Source organism: Ahaetulla prasina, chromosome 4 (genome assembly GCF_028640845.1).
Source record: "Ahaetulla prasina isolate Xishuangbanna chromosome 4, ASM2864084v1, whole genome shotgun sequence".
Lineage (NCBI taxonomy): Eukaryota > Metazoa > Chordata > Lepidosauria > Squamata > Colubridae > Ahaetulla > Ahaetulla prasina.
The window spans coordinates 37,307,963-37,328,461 of NC_080542.1; the positions used below are offsets into that span (position 1 = coordinate 37,307,963).

The window sequence follows — 20,499 nt, forward strand, 5'->3', positions numbered from 1 at the left end:
GATATTCTTGGTTTTTATAAGCAGGCTGTATCGCAATGTTGGTTAGATGAGCAGATTTTCCCCCCTGACTTGATGTAAAGTTTAAGGGAAAGGAAGCTTAGATGGACCTCAAAATGCTACAATGGTAAATGTTTTCTTCCAATATATGCTTTCATTAGAGGCCTTTCCTCATTCTTGAGAGATTCTGAGTGGAGTTGAGATGAATCTTTTCCCTGAAATTTCAGAAGTAGGGACCACCTCTAAAAGCTGAGATGTTTCATTCCAACAGGACAAAGTAGCATCCAGAGTGGAGTGATGAGGGGGAATCTGGGGGAAAACGGGGCACTATTCTGGGTTAAAGGAATAGAGCCCCATTTCTATACTGGATCTCCCCTTTTTCCTGACTTTGTTGACAACCCAGCATGCCGCACTGCAAAATGAGATGTCCCCTCTGGCATTTACCTCTTCCTCCCTCTTTTCTTTCCCCAAAGACTGTTGCGTCCTATTTCAGAGCAGCTAATGTAAGTGGAAGCCAAAGTATTTTACTTGTGTATTTAAACTTTTATCTATATATTGATATCTGCACAGTCCATACATACTGTGCACGTAAGTGAGAAATCTCATTTTTTAAAATAAATTATTGTTTAATACTTTAAATCTTTTCTCTTCCTCCTCCCCCATACTTTGAAATGTCTACCAGCCCAATAGTAAGACTGAATAGCCTGGTATTTTGGTAGGCCAGAGCCTAGATGAGAACCATAAAGAAAATTCTTCTTGGGAATTTAACTTTGATTCATAACAATTTAAGTAAAGAATTCCAAGGATTGGAGGAAGGAAGTGCCATCAATAGAAAAGTTACGATTCTGCATAGTATTAGACTTGTCATATGAAATTGATAATATTTTATACCTTAAAGTCTAGTGCACATTAAGAAAGGGCAGCTCTACACTTTATTTTGCATTTTATCAAATGTATTATAGCTGTGCTTGAGAAGAGCAGTGCATCAAAACCTTTAGAAATAAGTCCCCTTGAAAGTTGGATGAAGTTAGAAATCCAAAGATACAATCTTTGGCAGTGAGATTATTTTTTCCCCTCTGAGCTCTGCTTTGAAAATGTTGCCAAGGCCTCTAACTGGTATTCAAATCTTTCCAGGGGATGGGCTGAGATATGAAGGAGATTGGAATTCTGGGGCTTTCTCTCTCTCCCTCCCCTCTCCCTTTTAGCTGTTGTTTTGTTTATATCTAATATTTTGGAAGTAATTCAGAATTACTTCTGTTGATTTGACCATTAATCCAGTGAGTTATTAAGCTTCTAAAACAAAAGGTCAAGGGTAAGAAAGAGTTACAATCCATCAAGGAAAACAATTGGTTGAGATTGGCTTCTAGGTAGAATTTGTGTCTATCTTAGTTCAAAGAAGTTAAAAAGGGTCAGGTTTCATGGATAACATACCTATCTGATATAGATATCTTTCAATCACAGACATCTATTCATAAATCCTTTTAAATTTGGAGCCATTCTAATATTATCCTTAGACATGTTCTTCAAGCAAGATCTAAAATATTTTTGTTCATAGATGTGTTTCATAATTACTTTTTATTACTGAAGATTAGAAGCATAGCCATATATAATATTTCCATATAGTGTTGATGGATAAATGGGATTGAGATTTAGCAAAATTTAGGATGGGTTCCTGTAACTTAAAGTCTGATTGAGTTTCATGTTTTGTTTCCAACTAGGAGTAATGCTAAGATTAGTTATAAATATAAGCCCTGTATTTATAATTAACTAAGACACAATCTACATCCAACAAATGAAACAAACTATATAACTTCCATAGATGTTGTTTTCATATCCACAGAAGAAAGCTAGGATATAAAACAACAAATAGATAACGTTACAGCAATTGCCACAGTAATTGCACTAATAAATAAAACAATAAACTGACCCACTCACATACCACTGGGAATAAATTATGTTGAGGAAAAGAAGACCAGGACCACTCCTAAATAAGAGACAAAGAATTTGTAGCATTGTAGATATTGGAGAATTATAATTTCCAGCAGGCCTTATCACTGGCTGGCTATGTCTGGAGGGAATTGCAGACATATTCCTCATCCCTGCACAGATGTGAAGGAACCGCTGCAATATTAAATGAGGGAGCACCAGTTCTTTTTACTGCATTTCCTAATCAGTTACTTATAGTTTACTAAGATGGATTCTGAATAGCAACTCTTCTGTACTGAATGAGATAGCAATACAAGAGCTACAAGGCTCTTGTATATCAGCCATAAGGTTACTTTTTGCCACTGTCTAGATATTAATGCTATAGATTATTACCTTAAGACAGTTCCATTTCAAATATATTCTACTGAAACTCCAAAAATCTCCAGCCTCTCCCTGCCCACTGCCCAGATGGTTGGTTTACAACAGTCCTGACCATTAACAATGCTCAGTCACAGAGACTGGGACAATGGGTGCTGTATATATTAAAAGGGCATAGGTAAGAAATCAGTATAACTCCTTCTCTGTGCTGCCTTATCCTCACCTGTCAAAATCCAGCAGCTGTGATTTAAAGATTAAAAAAAAAAGAATAATTCCCCAATTTACTTTGTAAAAGGCCCAGTCTACAGCCACTGAACCATTCTGAAACTGTATGGTTGAGGTGAAACCCTACATTTCAGGTTTAGTCATAAAACAGAAGCAATAATTGCCTGGGTGATTCTGCAGTTGCACATGAGGATCTCTCAAAGGTGCTAGAATTGAATAAGCTTTTGGAATGAGAAGTGGAGCGTTTTCAAAAGGGAAAAAAATGTAAGAAAGTCCTTAGGGTATTACCTTTTGGAAAAAGCATCTTTGGAACAACTATGACCTGGGTGACTGAGAATTTCTATAGATAAATGTGTGGATTAACTTTCTTACACACACACTCAGCCATATTCAAGATATCCAGGAATGGATAGATGTATTCCACATTTCTAGTGGGCATCAAATTGTCAAAGGCTGAAGAAATGAATAGCAATAAAGTAGTTTTCAAATCTTCAGCTTTCTTGAGTTGCTTTAGCAAACGATGAACTCTATTAGCACAGAACTGGTACTAGCATTGCAATAATAATACAGCTGTAACCTGTTGGATTTTTAAGAGTCTAGAAGCACTTAAAAAAATAGCCAATAATTTTATTTATAGAACGAAAGATTTCAGCTGGAAGCCAGAAATGGAGAACCCACGAGGATCTGGTATCCGTGGACTGGTGCCAACTCGGTGGCAGTTCAAACGGGCCGGCGCTTTTAGTAACAACAAGGAGCGCCCGGAATGAGGCTCAGATTGTTGCCAGAGGCCGCAGAACCGAGAAGGAGGTGCCGAGGCCTCCCGGCCATGATTTATATTCTTGAGGTTGTGTGACATACGGGGATGCCGAGCCGGGGACTGTGGGTGGGTGGTTAGCGGACGTTTTTATTACAGATTAATAATATTAGCATTCAGAACGGGAAACGAGGTTACTGGAGCCAAGGAATGTTTCCCCAAACGAAAATATTTTAAAACGATCTCTTCTTTCATAAACGAAACCTTCTCCCCGTTTCAAAGATAGGTCTCTCGTTGCTCACCTCCCACTAATTCTGGGTCCATTACTTGGCGACGTCCTTTTCTCTTACCGTCACACGTGAAGGTCAACTGCCAAATAAATGTCCTTTTACACCTGAACGTACCGCGGTGAAATTATAGCTCTGTTCTCAGGCAGATTTTAAATTGAGAACGAGCGGCCCGGCCAATATTTTATCTGAAGAGTTCGGTCCCTGTCACGAAGGATCAAGAGCACAGGATTGTGTCCGCCCATTTTATGCTTAGAAAAATCTATCAGACTTCAAATTCGGGGATTAGGATTGACCTAATTCCTCTTTTTGTTCTGCACGAAGACTTTGTCTCACCTTCGCCTGCCGAAAAGCAACAACAAATGTTAAGAAACGCAAGTCTGCCTTGCGATTTTTTGTACTGTAAACGGGAAGAAACCGCACTTTGGTGTCCGGGAAAGCATACATTAAGACTTTTTTTTCCCTCAACGAAAATAAGTGGTCTAGGTATCTGTCGTGCCATTTAAAAATTGAGAATTGGGCAATTCAATGTGCATAAAAAGTGTTAGGACAAAAAAGTCTAAAAAATCGCTTTTGGGTGATTGAGGATGAGTTAATCCAGAGACCCGCTGCTTAATTCAAATTAGTGGCTTTCAGGACTAAATATCACGACGTGAACTGGCGGTTTCAAGTACTGTACAGTATTGCGTTAATGATGGTAATAACAGCAACAATGAACTGCAAATAATGCGGCTGAGAACAGAGGGGACTTAGTTTTTATTTGGAGCATTTTTTCCCTACTCCCATCGCAAACACGATTTATTTTAAAGTAAAGGTTCTATACGTCCCCCACTTCCAACGTTTGCCCCTTGCCTCTTTCTTTCTTTAAACAGACCCCTCCTTTTTCAATTTGTTCTTTTCCATTATATCTTCTGGATCACTCGCCTGAGTTTTTAATAGTACATTTGTGACCTACTTGGCACACCCCAAGCTACTTCACTAGCACCACCACAAAGTGTGTAACCTTTAATTTTGCAGAGGAGGGTTGATTCATTGCCATAGCTTGCTTTGAGTTTATTCCTTCCAAAGCAACCCTATATATACTACTACTCAGAAAATGCCAAGGAGTTTTTTAGGATTTGTCTCCAGGTAAGATTTTGTAGGATTGCTAAGTAACTGTACAGTTATTCTATGCATATTTATTCACCACCATGATCTGTTGCATTCAGTATGGTTTAGTCCAAGAAAAGTGTACTTAAATCTGAAAGAAAGAAAAAATCTGAAATAAAAATTGACCTGGTAAACCAAACTACAGATAATAAACAGAGGAAGAAATACAAATTCCAAATGTTAAATCTTGCTCTCTGTTTTTGAAACCATCCTCCAATCTTGTCAGTTAGGTTAAGAGACTAAACTAAACTATATAAAAGTGCAGATTTATCCTGGTAAAAGTTAGTTTACCTACAGTAGTGGTCTAAAAGTAATTCTGCAGATGAAAAAAGATGTTTGGTATCCAATCTTGCAATGGTAGTCCAAATAAAAAAAAAAAGCCTAATATTGGAAAAAACATCCTTCTTAGTTCCTTATGAAAGCTTGACCAGAAAAAGCTAATATCCAAGTGAAGGTCCAAGAAGTTCTTCTGTAATTTCTAGAACCATTTGGTGCAAACCAAAGGTAAAGTTGGATTTAGCAAAAGGTTCAGATGAAAAAGTTTCTCTCTGCCAAAGTATCATAAAAAATTCCATGGGCCAAATATTAAGCTTTCGGATAGCCAGGGTCTATGAGGAAAGTAACCAGCCCATTCCAATACTTCTTCCTTTTCTCAGTGCCAGGTCTTGTCAATTCAGCACCCCAAAAGGCAGAACTGGGGAAGAAGTAACAATGGATCTCTCATTTTGACATACTTACAGGACTAAAAATGTGCAGAGACCTCAACTTCTTCCTCCCACTCTCAGTTGTAATGGCAACTCTCTCCTTCCTGACAGCAGCAAAAACTAGTGTGAACCTTTTGTCTTTGCAAGCAAAGCTCCCTTTGGACAGGACAGGGGTAATAAATCTTAAGTCACTTTGACATCATCTATCTATAGCTATAGCTATATCATCTCTCTCTCTCTCTCTCTCTCTCTCTCTCCATCTACCCATCCATCCATCCACCCATCCATCCACCCATCCATCCATTGGTTTATTTTACTTTTTCCATTTCAAATTGTTTCATACATCCCCATTCCAATTACCTAACTCAGAAGTAATCTCAACAAGCAAATGGTTTTGTACCTTGCTACATGCACAGAATAACATGATGGGCTTTCAGTAATGTGCCTTTTTTATTTCTTAATACAGAGGTACCTCTTCCATGCTCAATCACACGTTGCCAGAACATACAAACCCAATTACAAAACATGGCTTAATATATAAACTTGATTTGACCCTCCTCCTATTTTTATACTCTCTTGAATGTTTAAATTTTCACTAATACAACACATACAAAACTTCATGCTACCATGTTTCTGTTACCTTCCCTTGAAGAGTAGCCATCATAATTATGTCTTATTCTCTATATATGACATCTAGTTTGCACCAGATGAAATAACAGAATATCGAAAGGCCTCTTCTGTAGCTGTACTGAAATATCAGCAGAAGAGAAAAATGTAGGAAGAGGAAGAAAGAGAATAGGATGATAGAAAAAGGTGGGGGATAGGATTCTCTTTCTGAAGATTTATTAGCATAACTTGACATGTAGTTGAGAAACATGTGGATCAATACAACTCCAGTTCTCCTGCTAGGCCTCTGTGTCCACCATGTCTCTATTTGCATATTGCTTTTTTTCTTAACTGACACTGTCAGGAAGCAACCTTGGCTTTTGCCCAAGCTCTCCAAAGCCCATTCACTCACCCTCACAAACACACCCTCACACACACACACACATCATCGCCTCTCCCCTTGCCAGATATAAAGTCTCTTTACGGTACATATATTTTTATTCTCTAACACACACCCCCATTCTCCCCTTTAAATGGCAAGCAGGTTATTAGTTTAGAATTAGCACTAATATTAGTATTATGTTTAAACCTCTATCTAGGCATTGCCCTATTGAGGGTTTGATGTAAGCGATTCTTTCTGTTTTCCCCTCCTTGGCACCCTGTCTGTCGTTTGGTCTGTCTATCCTTCTTTCGAGCTCTCTCTCCTCTGTTGCCTTCTGCTGTAAAGCCAGAGGCCATTGTTAACTGTGAACAGGGCGTACAGAGAGTATAGGGCAGTCAGAATCCTCAACATCTTTGGAAGGCTGTCGAGAATCTTGTGATTTCTCCCTCTTCTCACCTTCCCCCTCCTCCCCAAACGGACAGAGGGGGGGGGAGAGAGAGAGAGAGAGGGAGAGAGAGAAAGAGAGAGAGGGAGAGAGAACCGGAGCATCCCTCACCAGAGCTTCTATAGAGAGATTCCCCCCTCCCTTTGGCGTTATGACCGGATTTCTCTCTCTAGATATTCCTTGAACATTTTTTTTAACCAAGAGGAATGGGGGGAGCTCTCCTCGCTTATTGATTGCGTTGCTTGCTGGCTGCGAAAATATATTATGTCTGCTCGCCGCGCTGCTCTCGTCAGAGGCTAAGGTAAGGTGGACCGAAATAGGCTATCAGTTGTGAATGGCGGAGACCGTGTCTCCATGATTTATAGCTGTATGACTCGCATCGCGGTTCATGAAGAGTTCACAAGCTCTAAGCTTCCTTCCACGCAGCGACTCTCTCTCGCTCGCACGCTCTCTTCTCCTTCTTCTTCCCCCTCCTTCCCTTCCCTCCCCTTTTCTTCTACTCCCCTTTTGCTCTTTTTTGCTATTCTTACTCCTTTATTTTCCTTCTTTTCATCCTTCCCTTTTTCAGTCAAATTGTTTCTTTCTTTCTGTCTCCTTCCCTCCTTCTTTTCTTCTCTTTCTTTCTTTCCTTCCTTCTTTTTTTCCTAATCTAGGGTCTAATGAATACAGTAGCTTTTTACTTTGAATTGTTATGTTGTTCATTACCATCTACTTTGGGAAACCAAGCTTTGGGAAACCAAGCTTTAAAAAAAGCTGATTAATTTTATTCTATCAGAGCAATATAATTATGATTTTTCCCACCCATTATGGAGGTTAAAGGGAAAAAGGTTATGGATTTTTCCACCTTGGCCTTACAGCCTTCCTTCAATTTTAGCACAAGCTTTTGGACTCTTCAGCTTGTTTTTGTTTTTGTTTCTTTAAATATAGTTTATAAAAGACCTTAAGAAAAGAGGCATTTGTTTTGAAATATCCTTGGGAATAAAAATGAAACTTCCAAGCCGCCAAGAAACAACTTCAGGGTTGTAGTTGACATTTCAACAACTAATTGCAAAGGCACGATCTGATTTCTCATTCATTATTCCAATGGATATTTCTCTCTGTATGTATGTGTGTGCATGTGTTTAACTACCACAACAATTCCTTGGAGTAAATCATTTACGATTCCACCCGTCTTAGACTAAGATAAATGACCGACATTTAGAAAGTGTTGAAAGATGAGGTACAAAAAGGGATCCAAATGTTAGCTACTGAGTGCATAGACTACTTTGGATTCCTTTTTTGGGTAAGAAAGGAGATTAATATTTTAAAGATGCAGCTTAATTTAAGCCAACAAAAGCTAAGGAGCAAAAACCCTTTGGTGCCTTATTTCTCCTAGGCCTTCCAGCGCTCCCAGAAAATCCAAAACAAACTGGGAGGGCCTAGAGAGAAGATAATAATGGCTGATTCAGGGTACTCAACCTTCCGCTTTCATCACATAATTCTTTTTTCCCTTTCTTCTTCAAACCATTTGTAAAACAAGGATAGATTATCATGTTTACTAAGAAATATTTTCTGGATGCTGAATAAAGACAGGGCAGCTGCCCTGATTCTTTCCAACAACACCTGGCCCAAGGAAGATTTTTAAATGCCTGCCTCTAGAGCAGTGGTTCCCAACCTTTTCTTGTTTGAGGCACAACCTTTTCTTGTTTGAGGCACCCTTGGAAAGCCTTTCAAAAGTTCCCGGCACCCTTATAAGGAAATAGATATTTAAAATCTCCGTAGCTCAAAAGTTAAGATCTACTGGTTGGGAACCACTGCTCTAGAGAGCAATGGCTACAGTTCCAAGGCAGGGCAGAGAATGAAGAGGAAGAGGTGAGATATACCATAGATTTTGAATTGAATCAATGTAAGGAAGGTTGGTCTATTTGCTATTCCCCGACAATGGAAAGAACTGAGTGGTGTCTTTCAATACTATTGTTTATGCCAGAAAGGAAGAAAAATAGAAAGAAGCTCTCTGGATTGAAATGAAGCACAGAAGGGCTGAAGAGAAATAAAGAGAATTTCTTTACAGAGATCTATGTTTTGCTCTATTAAATGAGTTATAGCTTTTATTATATTTTATAAAATTAATTCTCCTAGTGATGAAAGGAGTTTTCTGCGAAGCAGATCACTTCCCATCTTAAATAAAATAAAATCACAACATAAAAGTAAAAGGGAAACAAAAGCAAGGAACCAAATGGTATTGTGAGAAAAACGGGATTTGTTTTGTTCAAAGAGCAGTTGAGAAATGGGCTGTAGCTGGGCTTTAGGAAATAGAGAGGCCAGCTCACACCTTGAGCACCAACAAGACAAAATTTTAACGACTCAGGGAAGAGGAGTTCCCACAATCAATTTCAAACGCAGTCAGAGCTGCAAAAACAGCTTCAAAAGAACCAACATCAAAGAATTTGAGCTCATTCCTCTTTTGAAAGTAGCAGATTAAGTAAATCAAATCTGGAAATATTTCAGAAGTGTTAAAAATATTTTTAATATGTTAAATGTTGAATCTCAGAAGCATTTAAAGGTACAGTTAAATATAATTTTATCCAATTTATACTTAGGTTTGTTTTTCCAAAGCTCCTCAATCCTGAATTGGGAAAATATTATATTTTAATTTTGTAGGTGACAAACACTTGGTAGTTCCATGCGGGTGCCTGAGCGTTGTTAAAAATACGCAAATGCTACTGAAATTCATTCCAATAGATTTGCCAAGTGACTTTCCACTTTTTTTCATAGTTTATCTGTAAGTAAATTTCACGGATTTCCAGAATTTTAACTTGCATGCCCCCTCCCGTCCCTGTTTTCTTCGTCTTCATTCAGTCCCTCTAAAGAAGCGATATCGAGACGGAGATCTATTCATTTCTTTGGCACGTGGAAATAAAATATCTGGCCCTTTCACTGGAGCAAGTGGGTGCGCGTGTGTGAAAAAGCTGGTGTTTAGAGAGGTAGCTGGATTATACCCACGGCAGAGATTTTGGAGAATTGAGTTGAATGATCTAAAATAAATCCTGCGACAACGATCTCTTTCTCGGTCTACAGGAACTACATATATAGGTAATGAGGTAGTTAAAATAAATAAGCAGAAGAACAAAAACAACTGAATTTTAGAACAACAGAAGGGGGAAAGGCCACTGAGGAATCGGTTTGGTGAACGGTTCGCTTGGAGGAAGCCCTCCTTTGTGTGTGTGTCAGTGTGTGGATGTGGATTATATGTATATATCTAGAAATCTTAGCCCAATGGAGAGAGGCGAGGTGCATCTCACAGCACCCGGCAAAAAGCTGTCGGCGGCGGCATCTGCTCCCTGCTCCCCGCCCTCCTCCGTAGCCGGCCAGCTATTCATGTCACGCGCTTTTCAGCCGCTAAGATGGATTCAGAGGCCGAGCCGTATCATTGTGTGTGCCTTCTAACCTTTCAGGTCATCTTCCAAAAGACACCGGGGGAAGGGAAGGCCCCTTGTCACGTGACCTGGGGGGTGCCAATGTCCTTCCATGAGAGGGCCAACCGGAGCCTGGTAACAGCGAGCGAGCGCCTCGGGGAACCCCAGCCATGCAGAAGACCAGCTACTACGACACCTCCCCGCTCTTTGGGGCTTATTCCTACCCGGGGGCCAACGGCTTTGGTTATGAGGGCCCTTCTCCGCAGCCTTTCCAGCCCGCGGCTCATGTGGAGAGCGATTACCAGCGGCCCGCCTGCACCCTCCAGTCTCTGGGCAACGCGACCCCACTGGCCAAGGCGAAGGACCTGAACGGGAGCTGCCTGCGCCCCAGCTTGCCTCAGGAGCACCACCCGCCCCCGCCCGTCTCACCACCCACCAACCCCATCACCGCCACCAGCGGGAGCGGCAACACCACATCCAACAGCACCGGCGGCAGCAATAACCATAGCCAATCGGGGGCGGTCAAAAGTGTCCCAAGCAAATCCAGCCTGGCCTCTAGTAATGCCGCCCTCACCAAGCAGATTTTCCCCTGGATGAAAGAGTCGAGGCAAAACGCCAAGCAGAAAAACAGCTCCCCCTGCGCAGGTATCTTCTGCTTTTGGAAATAGCCCCACACTTCCCATGCACCCACAGTGCCCATCACTCCCTCCCTGGCACATTCACAAGCAAGGCAGCCTAGTTTAGTTATAGAAAGCTGGTGATGGGGTACAAGAAAGAGAAGTGTTGAAGGAGTGCAAGCCAATGCAGTTTTGCCTGTTTAAGAACCGGCAATGTTGGGCACTATGTGTGTTCTCCAACTACCCCCACTCCCATCTGAAAGGTTTAAGCTGGGGAACCAGCCTGCTTGGCCCTGGAAGAACATCATTGGGGCAGCAACCTGGGTGGAAATACAATCCACAACAGCAGAGTCATGCTAGCTCAGGGTGATGGTGGTGGCCCTTTTCTATCTATCTGGATTAGAAGAAAGTAGGTGACTAAGATAACTGTGGAAAAGGATCTGCTTGGAAATTAGATCGAGGGGAAAGCTTGTTATTGAGGTGAAAAATGGCTTGCAATAAAGACAGGAATCTGTCCCAGAGATGGAGCTGAGAATGCCAGAAGGGAAATAGAATAAGGTATGGGTGCAGTAGGAGTGATTTTGTGAATTGTGCATGAAGACAGAAGGGCTAAAGGTGGCAGTGGAGGAGAGGATCCTCACTTCAGTTCTATGTATTAATAAATTCAACCTCCTTCCTACCTCCATTCCTTCAAAGGATATGGATTTGGATACTAATTACACATGATTAGTATCATCTACTTATATTGAAGTAATGATCTGCCTCTCAGACTATGCAGATGTTCTGCTACTAATAAAATTGGGACTCAAAACACTTCCCTTTTTGATGATCAGAAAGTTAACTTCCATTAGTCCCAGCTGTTGGACGCACTGTAGGCTTCTACATGTGAGATGGTCATTCTGTAATGCTCTTTATTAAAAAAAAAGAGAGAGAAGAACATAACCCTCTTCTCTGAAAGTAAAACACAATTGGATCCGAAAGCTTGCAGTTGTCTTTGTCTCATGACAGAGAGTCTTGCTGGTTTTGATGACTCTCCAAAGAACTTCTATCCACCCTTCCACCATAGGACTCTGTCATCTATTTCCTCAGTCTGCTGGATGTAGAACATGTCTTCTTCAAACCAGACAGTCAGGGCAGAGCTGAGTTATGGTCTCCAGTTATAATGTCTGTTTTTTACACCTGACAAAATGTATTTCCATCAAAGTCCTGAGATGTGTGTGATACTCCATTTTATATGCCATTGGTTTAGCATGGATGCTCACTAATATCCAGCAGAGATTGTCTAATTTGTTGCAGGCATGAAGGCTACTGTTTCCCAATCTCCACCTTCTAATACCATATAAAATGTATTTTGTCCATGTATAATGTAGTCATTTAGTCCAAATCTTGCCTGGTAGGAAAAGAGGTTTGTTTGGGGGGTTTTGCTTGATATTTGAACTATAGAATTATTAGGGATAACAGGTTTTATAGAGGACAAAGTTTATAATAGCCACAAATGTCAATGGCTCCAGATTCATTTCTAAGCACGTTGGTGTCAAGATTCTAAAATCAAATAGAAGCAAGTGAGAATGATGTTGTTAGAATTCAATTCTAAATATAGTTAGGTTACAGTTCTTTTTTAGGTATACATTCTTTGAAGTCAATGATGTTCCTTTCCTAATATAAATAATTTTATTTTACAATTAAACTTCTTGTAGCCAATTTGCTATACTAAGTGATTTTGAATCAGCAGCCCTATTCAAAGTTGTGTATTATGACACAGTTTAATATGGATGAATAATTTGCATGAATGTGTTATTGCACAAAAGGTATAGAGCTAAGTCATGCTTGAATTAAGAGAGCAACCAGATTAATATGTTTGAGCATGTTAATATGGTCCTACTAAAAAGCAATAGCTGGAATCCCAGTGTGGCATCTATGTGCCTGGAGACATCACATCTGATAGACTTTTTACATTTAAAAAACCTTTCAATTAAAAATGAATTGGAAATTGGCATGCTGCATGAGCAAAGCACCATCCTCCAGCGTTACCTTTATTAACTCTAATGCCTTTGGGCCCCAATGGACTCCATTAGGTTGATTTATATATTTTTTAAGAAAATAAAAATGATAGGTGGCTGCAGCCTAGTACTATTTCTGGATGCATGTCCACTAGCCCAAAGTAAGGGCAACAGCAAACAATGTTAAGTAGGGAGCACCCTACAGGGGAACAGCCACAGTGGATGGAGGGGTACATAACATTCTGGTAAATCTGTATTGTTTTCCCCAATGGCAGTCATTTGGGGAAAGAATAAATTCCCAAGCAGTCATTCTAAGAAAGCACCCCACAGCATATTCTAAAATTCCAAATGTGCCAGTGAAATCAAAAGGTTTGGAAACCCCTGGTACAGATTATATTCTAATTTTCATATAGTAATTTTTCTTGTGTAATCTTTAAATTCTTGAATAAAAATTTGCAAATGTTGCATTGACTAAAAATATTAATGGAATAATACCATAATAGAACAACTGTATGAATTAGATCCAGTTTCACACATGCCTATAATTCAGAATTAAATGCAACAGCTTTCCTTCTTCACTGAAAAATATAAGTTTTAAAGAAATAACTTTGTAAACGCAACTTCATAAACCGCTTGCCCTGAGGGGCATGTGAGCTCACACCAACATTCACCAAATCTGCATTAACATCATCCTCAGATTCTGCTTTTCTCCCATGTAAAATATTTTCTTAAAACTCTTATATTTTCTTTATCTCTCTTCTCACTGCAAGAACAGGGGATTTTACTGTACATCGCAACAGTTTAGAGAATGTTACAAATTTATTCAACAGATATTAACTATGGCTTCAAATTATCTGTGTTTCCCCCAGATACTATTTATCTCTATATACATTCATATATACACATATTTTGGGGTATAGATTTCTTACTTCATCCTGCAGTGGATATACAATGGCTAAAATGATGATAATGAAGTTTTTTACAATGCAAAACACTTGCAAATAAGGCCGACAATAGGCTTACGGTTGAAGAGATGGTGCATTCTTCAGCAATAAAGTGGAGATTTTTTCTGTTTCAGGTTGTATGTAGAAATCATTTGGAAAAAAATACTTTTCATATTATACTTGGCTTCTGTGATGCGAAATAAAAAGGATTTCTACAATGGGGGAAACTATTTATTATTAATGGCTCCCCCCCAATTGCAGTTTGAAATCCAGCTGCATTGCCTTAAATCTCTGTTAACATATTCTTTTGTATTTGAACCCTGGGTCTGAGTCTTTTTGCTTTACAGCCAATCTTACTTGCAAGTCAGAATTGGAGGGTCGGGGAGCAATTCCCAGTTCCTTAAAAAGCAAACACAATTCCCATTTACTTTAAAGCACAAGGTAAATATCAGAATTTGGATTTGTATGGAAAGCTTGCTTTCCTTTCCTAAATACATCTTTTGGATTTTTGATTGTAAAAATTTCTGGACATAATCCTATCAGAAGTTCTCCTATGCATCCCTTCCTTGGAATAAGTGGGAGCTTGCAATGGGCTTGTGGCTTTCAAAAGTGCAGTGTGTGTGTGTGTGTGTGTGTGTGTGTGTGTGTGTGTGTGTACCCTGGAAGCAGACTTCTGAGTTACACCTCGCAAAGCAGACAGGCACCCACTTTTGTGGACTAATTCAGACTAGCACACCAGGCGAACTACATGCAGGGCAGGTCTATCTACCTAGATGCTTCATTTTGCCTTGCTAACCTCACCCACATAATTTCCTCTGAAAGGGTCTGCTTCAAAATAATCGACTCCCAAATAAATTGCCCTGGATTTCTTTTCTGCATGACATGATCAAATTTTCATAAAGCGTGGGGCAGCTTTGGAGAACAGAACTCTTAATAAATGACATGATTATGGAGTGGGGACTGGGGGGAGTGTGTAGCCTTCTCGCCCATAGGAGGATTTATTAAGAAGCCTGTGCATTCAATTTTCTGCGTGTAAGTAATTATCTTTGATTTCATTTCCCGACCTTCTTTCCAGAAAGCTGCAGCGGCGAGAAAAGCCCTCCAGGCTCCTCAGCTTCCAAGAGGGCTCGCACAGCTTACACCAGTGCCCAGCTGGTTGAGCTGGAGAAGGAATTCCATTTCAACCGCTACCTTTGCAGGCCACGCAGAGTGGAGATGGCTAACCTGTTAAACCTCAGTGAGCGACAGATCAAGATCTGGTTCCAGAATCGGAGGATGAAATACAAAAAGGATCAAAAGTCAAAAGGCCTTGGGTCATCCTCTGGGGGACCTTCCCCCACAGGGAGCCCACCCCAAGCCCTACAGTCCTCGGCAGGCTTCCTGAATGCCCTACACCCCATGACTTCAAACTACGAAGCTCCATCTCCTCCCTCTTTCAACAAACCACACCAGAATGCCTATGCCATGCCCACTGCCTACCAAAACCCTATCAAAGGATGCCCCAGCCAACAGAAGTATGCCAACACAGCACCCGAGTACGATCCTCATGTCTTACAGGGTAATGGGAGTGGTAGCTATGGCCCCCCCAATATGCAAGGCAGCCCAGTCTATGTGGGTGGCAATTATGTGGATTCTATGCCCAACTCTGCTTCATCACTTTATGGGCTGAACCCCCTTCAACATCACCAGCCCCCCAGCATGGAATACAATGGAGGCCCTCAGATGGCCTCCAACCAGCACCATGGGCCTTGTGAGGCTCACCCAACCTATACGGACCTTTCTTCTCACCATGCTTCTACTCAGGGTAGAATCCAAGAGGCACCCAAGTTGACCCATCTGTGATGAAAAGCAGGCCAGACTCCGTGGGGAGTTAATAGAGAAGGGAGGTGGATGTGGGATTGGTGAGTCAGGGGACAGACTGGTTATGCAAAAAGAAATGGACAAACAAACATTTGTGTTGAAACCCTTTATAAAAGTCAAACCTATTGTTTCAGGGGCACAGTTTATGCATGCTGTGTCTTGCCATTCCTGCCAGATTTGACCCTAGGGTGATAAAGAGCTTAGGAGGCTTATGGATACGCCATACCCTCTGGAATAAAAGTATTCCTATATATTCCCCTCTCAAAGAAAAGTGAAAGCACCAGACATCCTAGTGCTCTTCATATGATTTAGGTAAAAGTCCTTAGATTAAGATGAACAAATCCTAGGGACCAGCCAATTGAGCTCTAAAAGACCTGTTGTAAATCCAGGCTAGGAATGGCCAGACTAATGCAATCTCAAAGTGCAAAAAAGCCTACAAGGCTATGGGAATCTATTCCTTTTTCTTCAGTGTGAGAAGTTATTTTAAGAACTGCATCTTAAACACACACTACCTTTTATGTTGTAGTCCAGTTTAGGCAGAGGGGGAGGGGTCAGAGTAAACTTGTGCTTTCTTGGACCAACAACTCTTGTTGGTTTTGTGAATACACACGTGGGAACCATGTTTTTAACTAGTCATGATTACATCTTGAATGGAGCAGCACATTTTCATGAGATACAGACTTTCCACAGGCAGGGTACACCATTTCTTCAATTTAAAGAAAAGCTGAAGAACTGCCTCAAAACTATATATACATAGGAAATTAACTTCAGTCCTTTTACATTTTTGGACTTAAACTCCCATCAGCCTCCATAAGCTAATAAATAGAAAAGGGTTGTGGGAAATGCAGTCTGGATCATCTAGACACTAACAGATGTATACCATTCTTCTATCACTCTCTTTTCATAACTGCTAAAATCTTAATTACTTTTAAGTAAAGCTCTATCACATTGGAATTGAAATAATTTCAATGGGAAAAGAAGTTCACAAGTTGCATTCCCAGTCAGGAAGGGAGTAAGGATTCTTAATGACATTAGGAGTAAACTTCCCAATCATGTGTATATGTTCTATACAGATCACAAAACAGCAGTCTATTTATACATAATAGATAGGCTGCTTAAATATAGATTGATTATTGATAGATTCATTAAGACTCCAATTTGATAGAAAGGGTTTGAACATGTATAAGACTGCCCCATGAAAAAAGACTTGCTAAAATCACTGACACGATCCTTCCCCTCCCTAAAAAAACTTTACATACCATTTATTTCAATGCAGTTTGTGCAAGAGAATTCCCTGCTGAAAGTTGTCTTGCTGTAGAACTTACTTCTATTCATTTCAAGTATTTTCTTTTTTTAAAAGTATGCAAATATTTTGTTTACAATTATAGAAGGGTGTATGGGTGTTTGGAGACAATCAACCATGCAGGAACATACACTTACACACATACACATACAGAGAGATTCAGTCAAACTGATTTTGATAAAAGGGGAAAGGAAGATGTTACTAGTGAATTTCATCCCTTTTTAAAATTCTTTTTCAAGAATCTGTTTTAGATTTGTATTTCACATATGCATTTGTCTTGAGGTTTCGACACAAATGTTTTGAATGTATAAAAATGTCCTGATTCTTCTGAAATCAATTGAAATAGATAATTTCTGTTACATTTTTTAAAAAAAGTTCATACAACATGCACAAAAAGATCTGGGTGTCTTAAATGCACCTCAATATTTCTTATATCTATGCTCTTCTCCCTTAGCTAAATACTAATCTATCACAATTCTTAAAGGTTTATTTTACAAAGAAGAAAGAGAATTCTAAGGTATTGAATGGAAAACTGTCTTTTTCCATTCTCAGTGTATCTCCATCCATGTAAAGGTGTTTTGTCCAGTTTCACCAACCCAATCCTTAAAAATTATTATTCACTGTTATATTCCCCTCCCTCTTCTTTAATTCTATCAGAGGTTTTGTTTTTCAGAATTGGGCAGTGGAGTGGTTTCTTTACCAAGTAAATTTAACAGTAAAATTGAGATTGTTTCCACAAATAAAAGCCTAACATCTGGAAGGAGAAAAATAGAGACCTCCCCTTTGTTCTTCCATGATTACCTACCCTTTATGATTTTGTTTTAAGGTTGGTTAAGGACTGGGGGACTCTCTCACTTATATAATATGTCTTTGCATTTGTCTGCATAAGTTCTGTTGAACGTGAAAACAGGGTATATTTGATCAGAAACTGTTATGTCCTCCAAATGGAAGCAAAGTAAAAGATCCTTTGGGGAGAGGATTCCTTTACTGGTGCCTCTTCTTTGGCCTGACATTCTTGCACTTAGAGTTTACATTTTAATGGCTATATATACCAACATTTGAAGGACACACATTGGAATACTATTTTCAATGGAGGTGTGCCATGTTCCAGTAAACATTCATATATATAAATATATAAATATATATTATATTATATTATATTTATTGGTTATAGCCAGTTTTAAACTATTTTTTCTTTTGTTGCATTATTTATCCCCAACATTTATGTATTTATAAGGAAAATGTACTTTTTTTTTTAGTATTGACTTGTTATAAAGGACAATGGTCTTTGTCATTGTACAACCAAATTTTATTTTCCATTCTTCCTGCTCTCTCTGTTCTTTTTTAGTTATTGTAATTTAGGAAAAAGGCCAGTAGTTACCTTCGTACTTAAAATAATGTGTTTAGTTCTACTGGAGGCATGAAATCAGGCTGTAATTGTATAGTCCTCAATTAGAAGAACTAGCTAATCCCCACCCCACCTAATTCTCCTCTTCCTTCACTACCACTTCCTTCTCTTTTTTGAAGCATCTTCCTTTGTTCTTTACAGTAGATAAGTTTATTTCTTTGCTGAAAGGGTTGTCTGTTGAACAATTCTTGAATAAACTTTCTGTTCTTAATTTATTCTTGTCCCATTTGTCAGATTTGAAAACAGGAAGAAAAATAAGGTATCAAATAGAATGAAGATGTTCAATTAAAAAAAATAGATTTCTACATTTTTCAGCCATTAATGAGGAAGGCATTTATCTGTCTTATCCTACCTTCTTTGATTCAGTTTATTCTTTTGGTTATGACAGTCACTTCTTTATTTTAGAGCTTATAAAATGAGGATTTTTCCCAGCTGATTATAATTATTTTAAAACTTAATCATTGGAGGTGTGTGATTTTCCTCCCCCTCTCCCCACAATGACCCCAGTCTCCCCCCATCCACTTGAAAAATTTTGTTCTAAGTAGTCTCACGCCAATTAAAATTACCCTTCATCTTCTGCACATACAAAGAAAGGTGGTCACGTGCTGTCCAGACTAAACAGCCATTGGGCCTAAAATGAAAACAAAGGAAAATGATTAATCATAACAAAAGGCACACAGGCTTTCTTGCTGAAATTAAGAGTGAGTGGGGGAGAACTTATTGTGAAATTAAATCACTAAGTAAAGCAAGAAAAGAGTTGAAAGCAGATGCAGTTTGGAGCATTGAAAGTTGTGGGGGGGGGAGGGAGGGAAGGTGCTTAAAATAGAGACAGATATGAATTAAGTTTGGCTTAATCTGCCTTTTAAGCTCCCAGCCTAGATGAGAATTTGCTCTTTAAAAAACTCTTATGAGACTGGAGCCTAATGTGAATGCCCTGTCAAATTAGAATGTTAACGTTTTTATGGCAGAAGAATGGTTCAGACAGGAAAAAAAATTACAAAAGAAAAGCTATTATTATTATTAAGAAGATGCTTTGTTAATTCTGCCACTGTAGGAAGGGATGTGGCAATGGGGCCTTCAAGGCAGAATTTGGGGCAAAAGATCACCTTACCTGCATGATCTGCAAGAGGATCCCCAAACACTGCAAAGCTGGTTTATCACATGCTAAAATCAATAAGAGAACTGGGCTGGGATTAAGTTCAGGATTCCCCTCCAAAACTCTTAAACCCAGAGATTCTAAAACTCTAGTATCAACTAGGAAATTTGTAGATTGTTGCCATCACTGCTGTTCTTCTATAGTATATTTTTAAATCATAGCAAACACTACCTTCTGCGACTGAAGTCAAGTTTTTTGCCTTGCACTTATGAAATCTCTTGTGGGAGAGAAGAAGCTGAACATTTCATTGTGAATCTTGTTCTTTACTGGATTTGGCAAGTGGAAATAATTTTGTGTTTGAGGAATTTATGACTGGAAGTATTTTTTTTTAATTCAGCATAGTCAATGTGGGGATTTCATTTGTGCAACATCTATGACCCTCCCTGTTCAGAGTTATTTGTGTGATCCCTTGATAGACCTCTGCACTTAGAGTATATTTCCTAAAGTAAAAACATAATGTAAGTTAATGTTCCTGTTAGAAAGGGCAGTTGGGAACTGAAGTGGACTTTATGTGACACATCCCACTGTTTATTGGATGGTATAAAGAATCACATAGTACTTCTATGAATGTTCTAACCTTGAAGTTTAATTTCAAAAACCTTTTTCCAATCAAGCAATTGAGACTTGGGATCTGTCCCTTCCTTGGCAAGCCTATTGTCCAAGGAGGAAAATGAAAGGAGTGAGTCAGAAGCAGTGAGAATGATGACTCCACCCACTTCTTGATTCAACTCCATCCCTTGATGCAGTGGAATGTGGCCCCACATAGAGGGATATTCTCCAGCAGAACAAAATGCCTGTTTATCTTTGGTCCTAAAAGTCTAACTGGAATATTGCATATTTACTGGCTGAATTAGAAAGGCACAACCAAATCAATTGGCAATTTGCTAACATTGGTTAGGATATGTTTATGTATGAAAAGTTTTGAGAACCAAATCTGTTGGATTAGTCTAAAATTCAATGTCC

The 20,499-nt window shown here is 39.3% G+C and overlaps 1 protein-coding gene across 3 annotated transcripts in view; it reads left to right on the plus strand.

Moving 5' to 3' along the window:
- Positions 1 to 19,170, plus strand: part of HOXB3 (homeobox B3) — an 81,036-nt gene extending 61,866 nt beyond the window's left edge. The window contains exons 1-3 of one of the 3 annotated variants that reach the window (XM_058183999.1): positions 192 to 7,154; positions 10,288 to 10,893; positions 14,885 to 19,170. In XM_058183999.1, the coding sequence (XP_058039982.1) occupies positions 10,419 to 10,893; positions 14,885 to 15,651 (1,242 nt within the window). In that variant the 5' untranslated portion in view covers positions 192 to 7,154; positions 10,288 to 10,418 and the 3' untranslated portion in view covers positions 15,652 to 19,170. Of the gene's footprint in view, positions 1 to 191; positions 7,155 to 8,649; positions 8,705 to 10,287; positions 10,894 to 14,884 lie in introns of those variants that run through there. The other 2 variants (XM_058184000.1, XM_058183997.1) reach the window with 2 other exon arrangements.
- Positions 19,171 to 20,499: the final 1,329 nt, after the last annotated feature.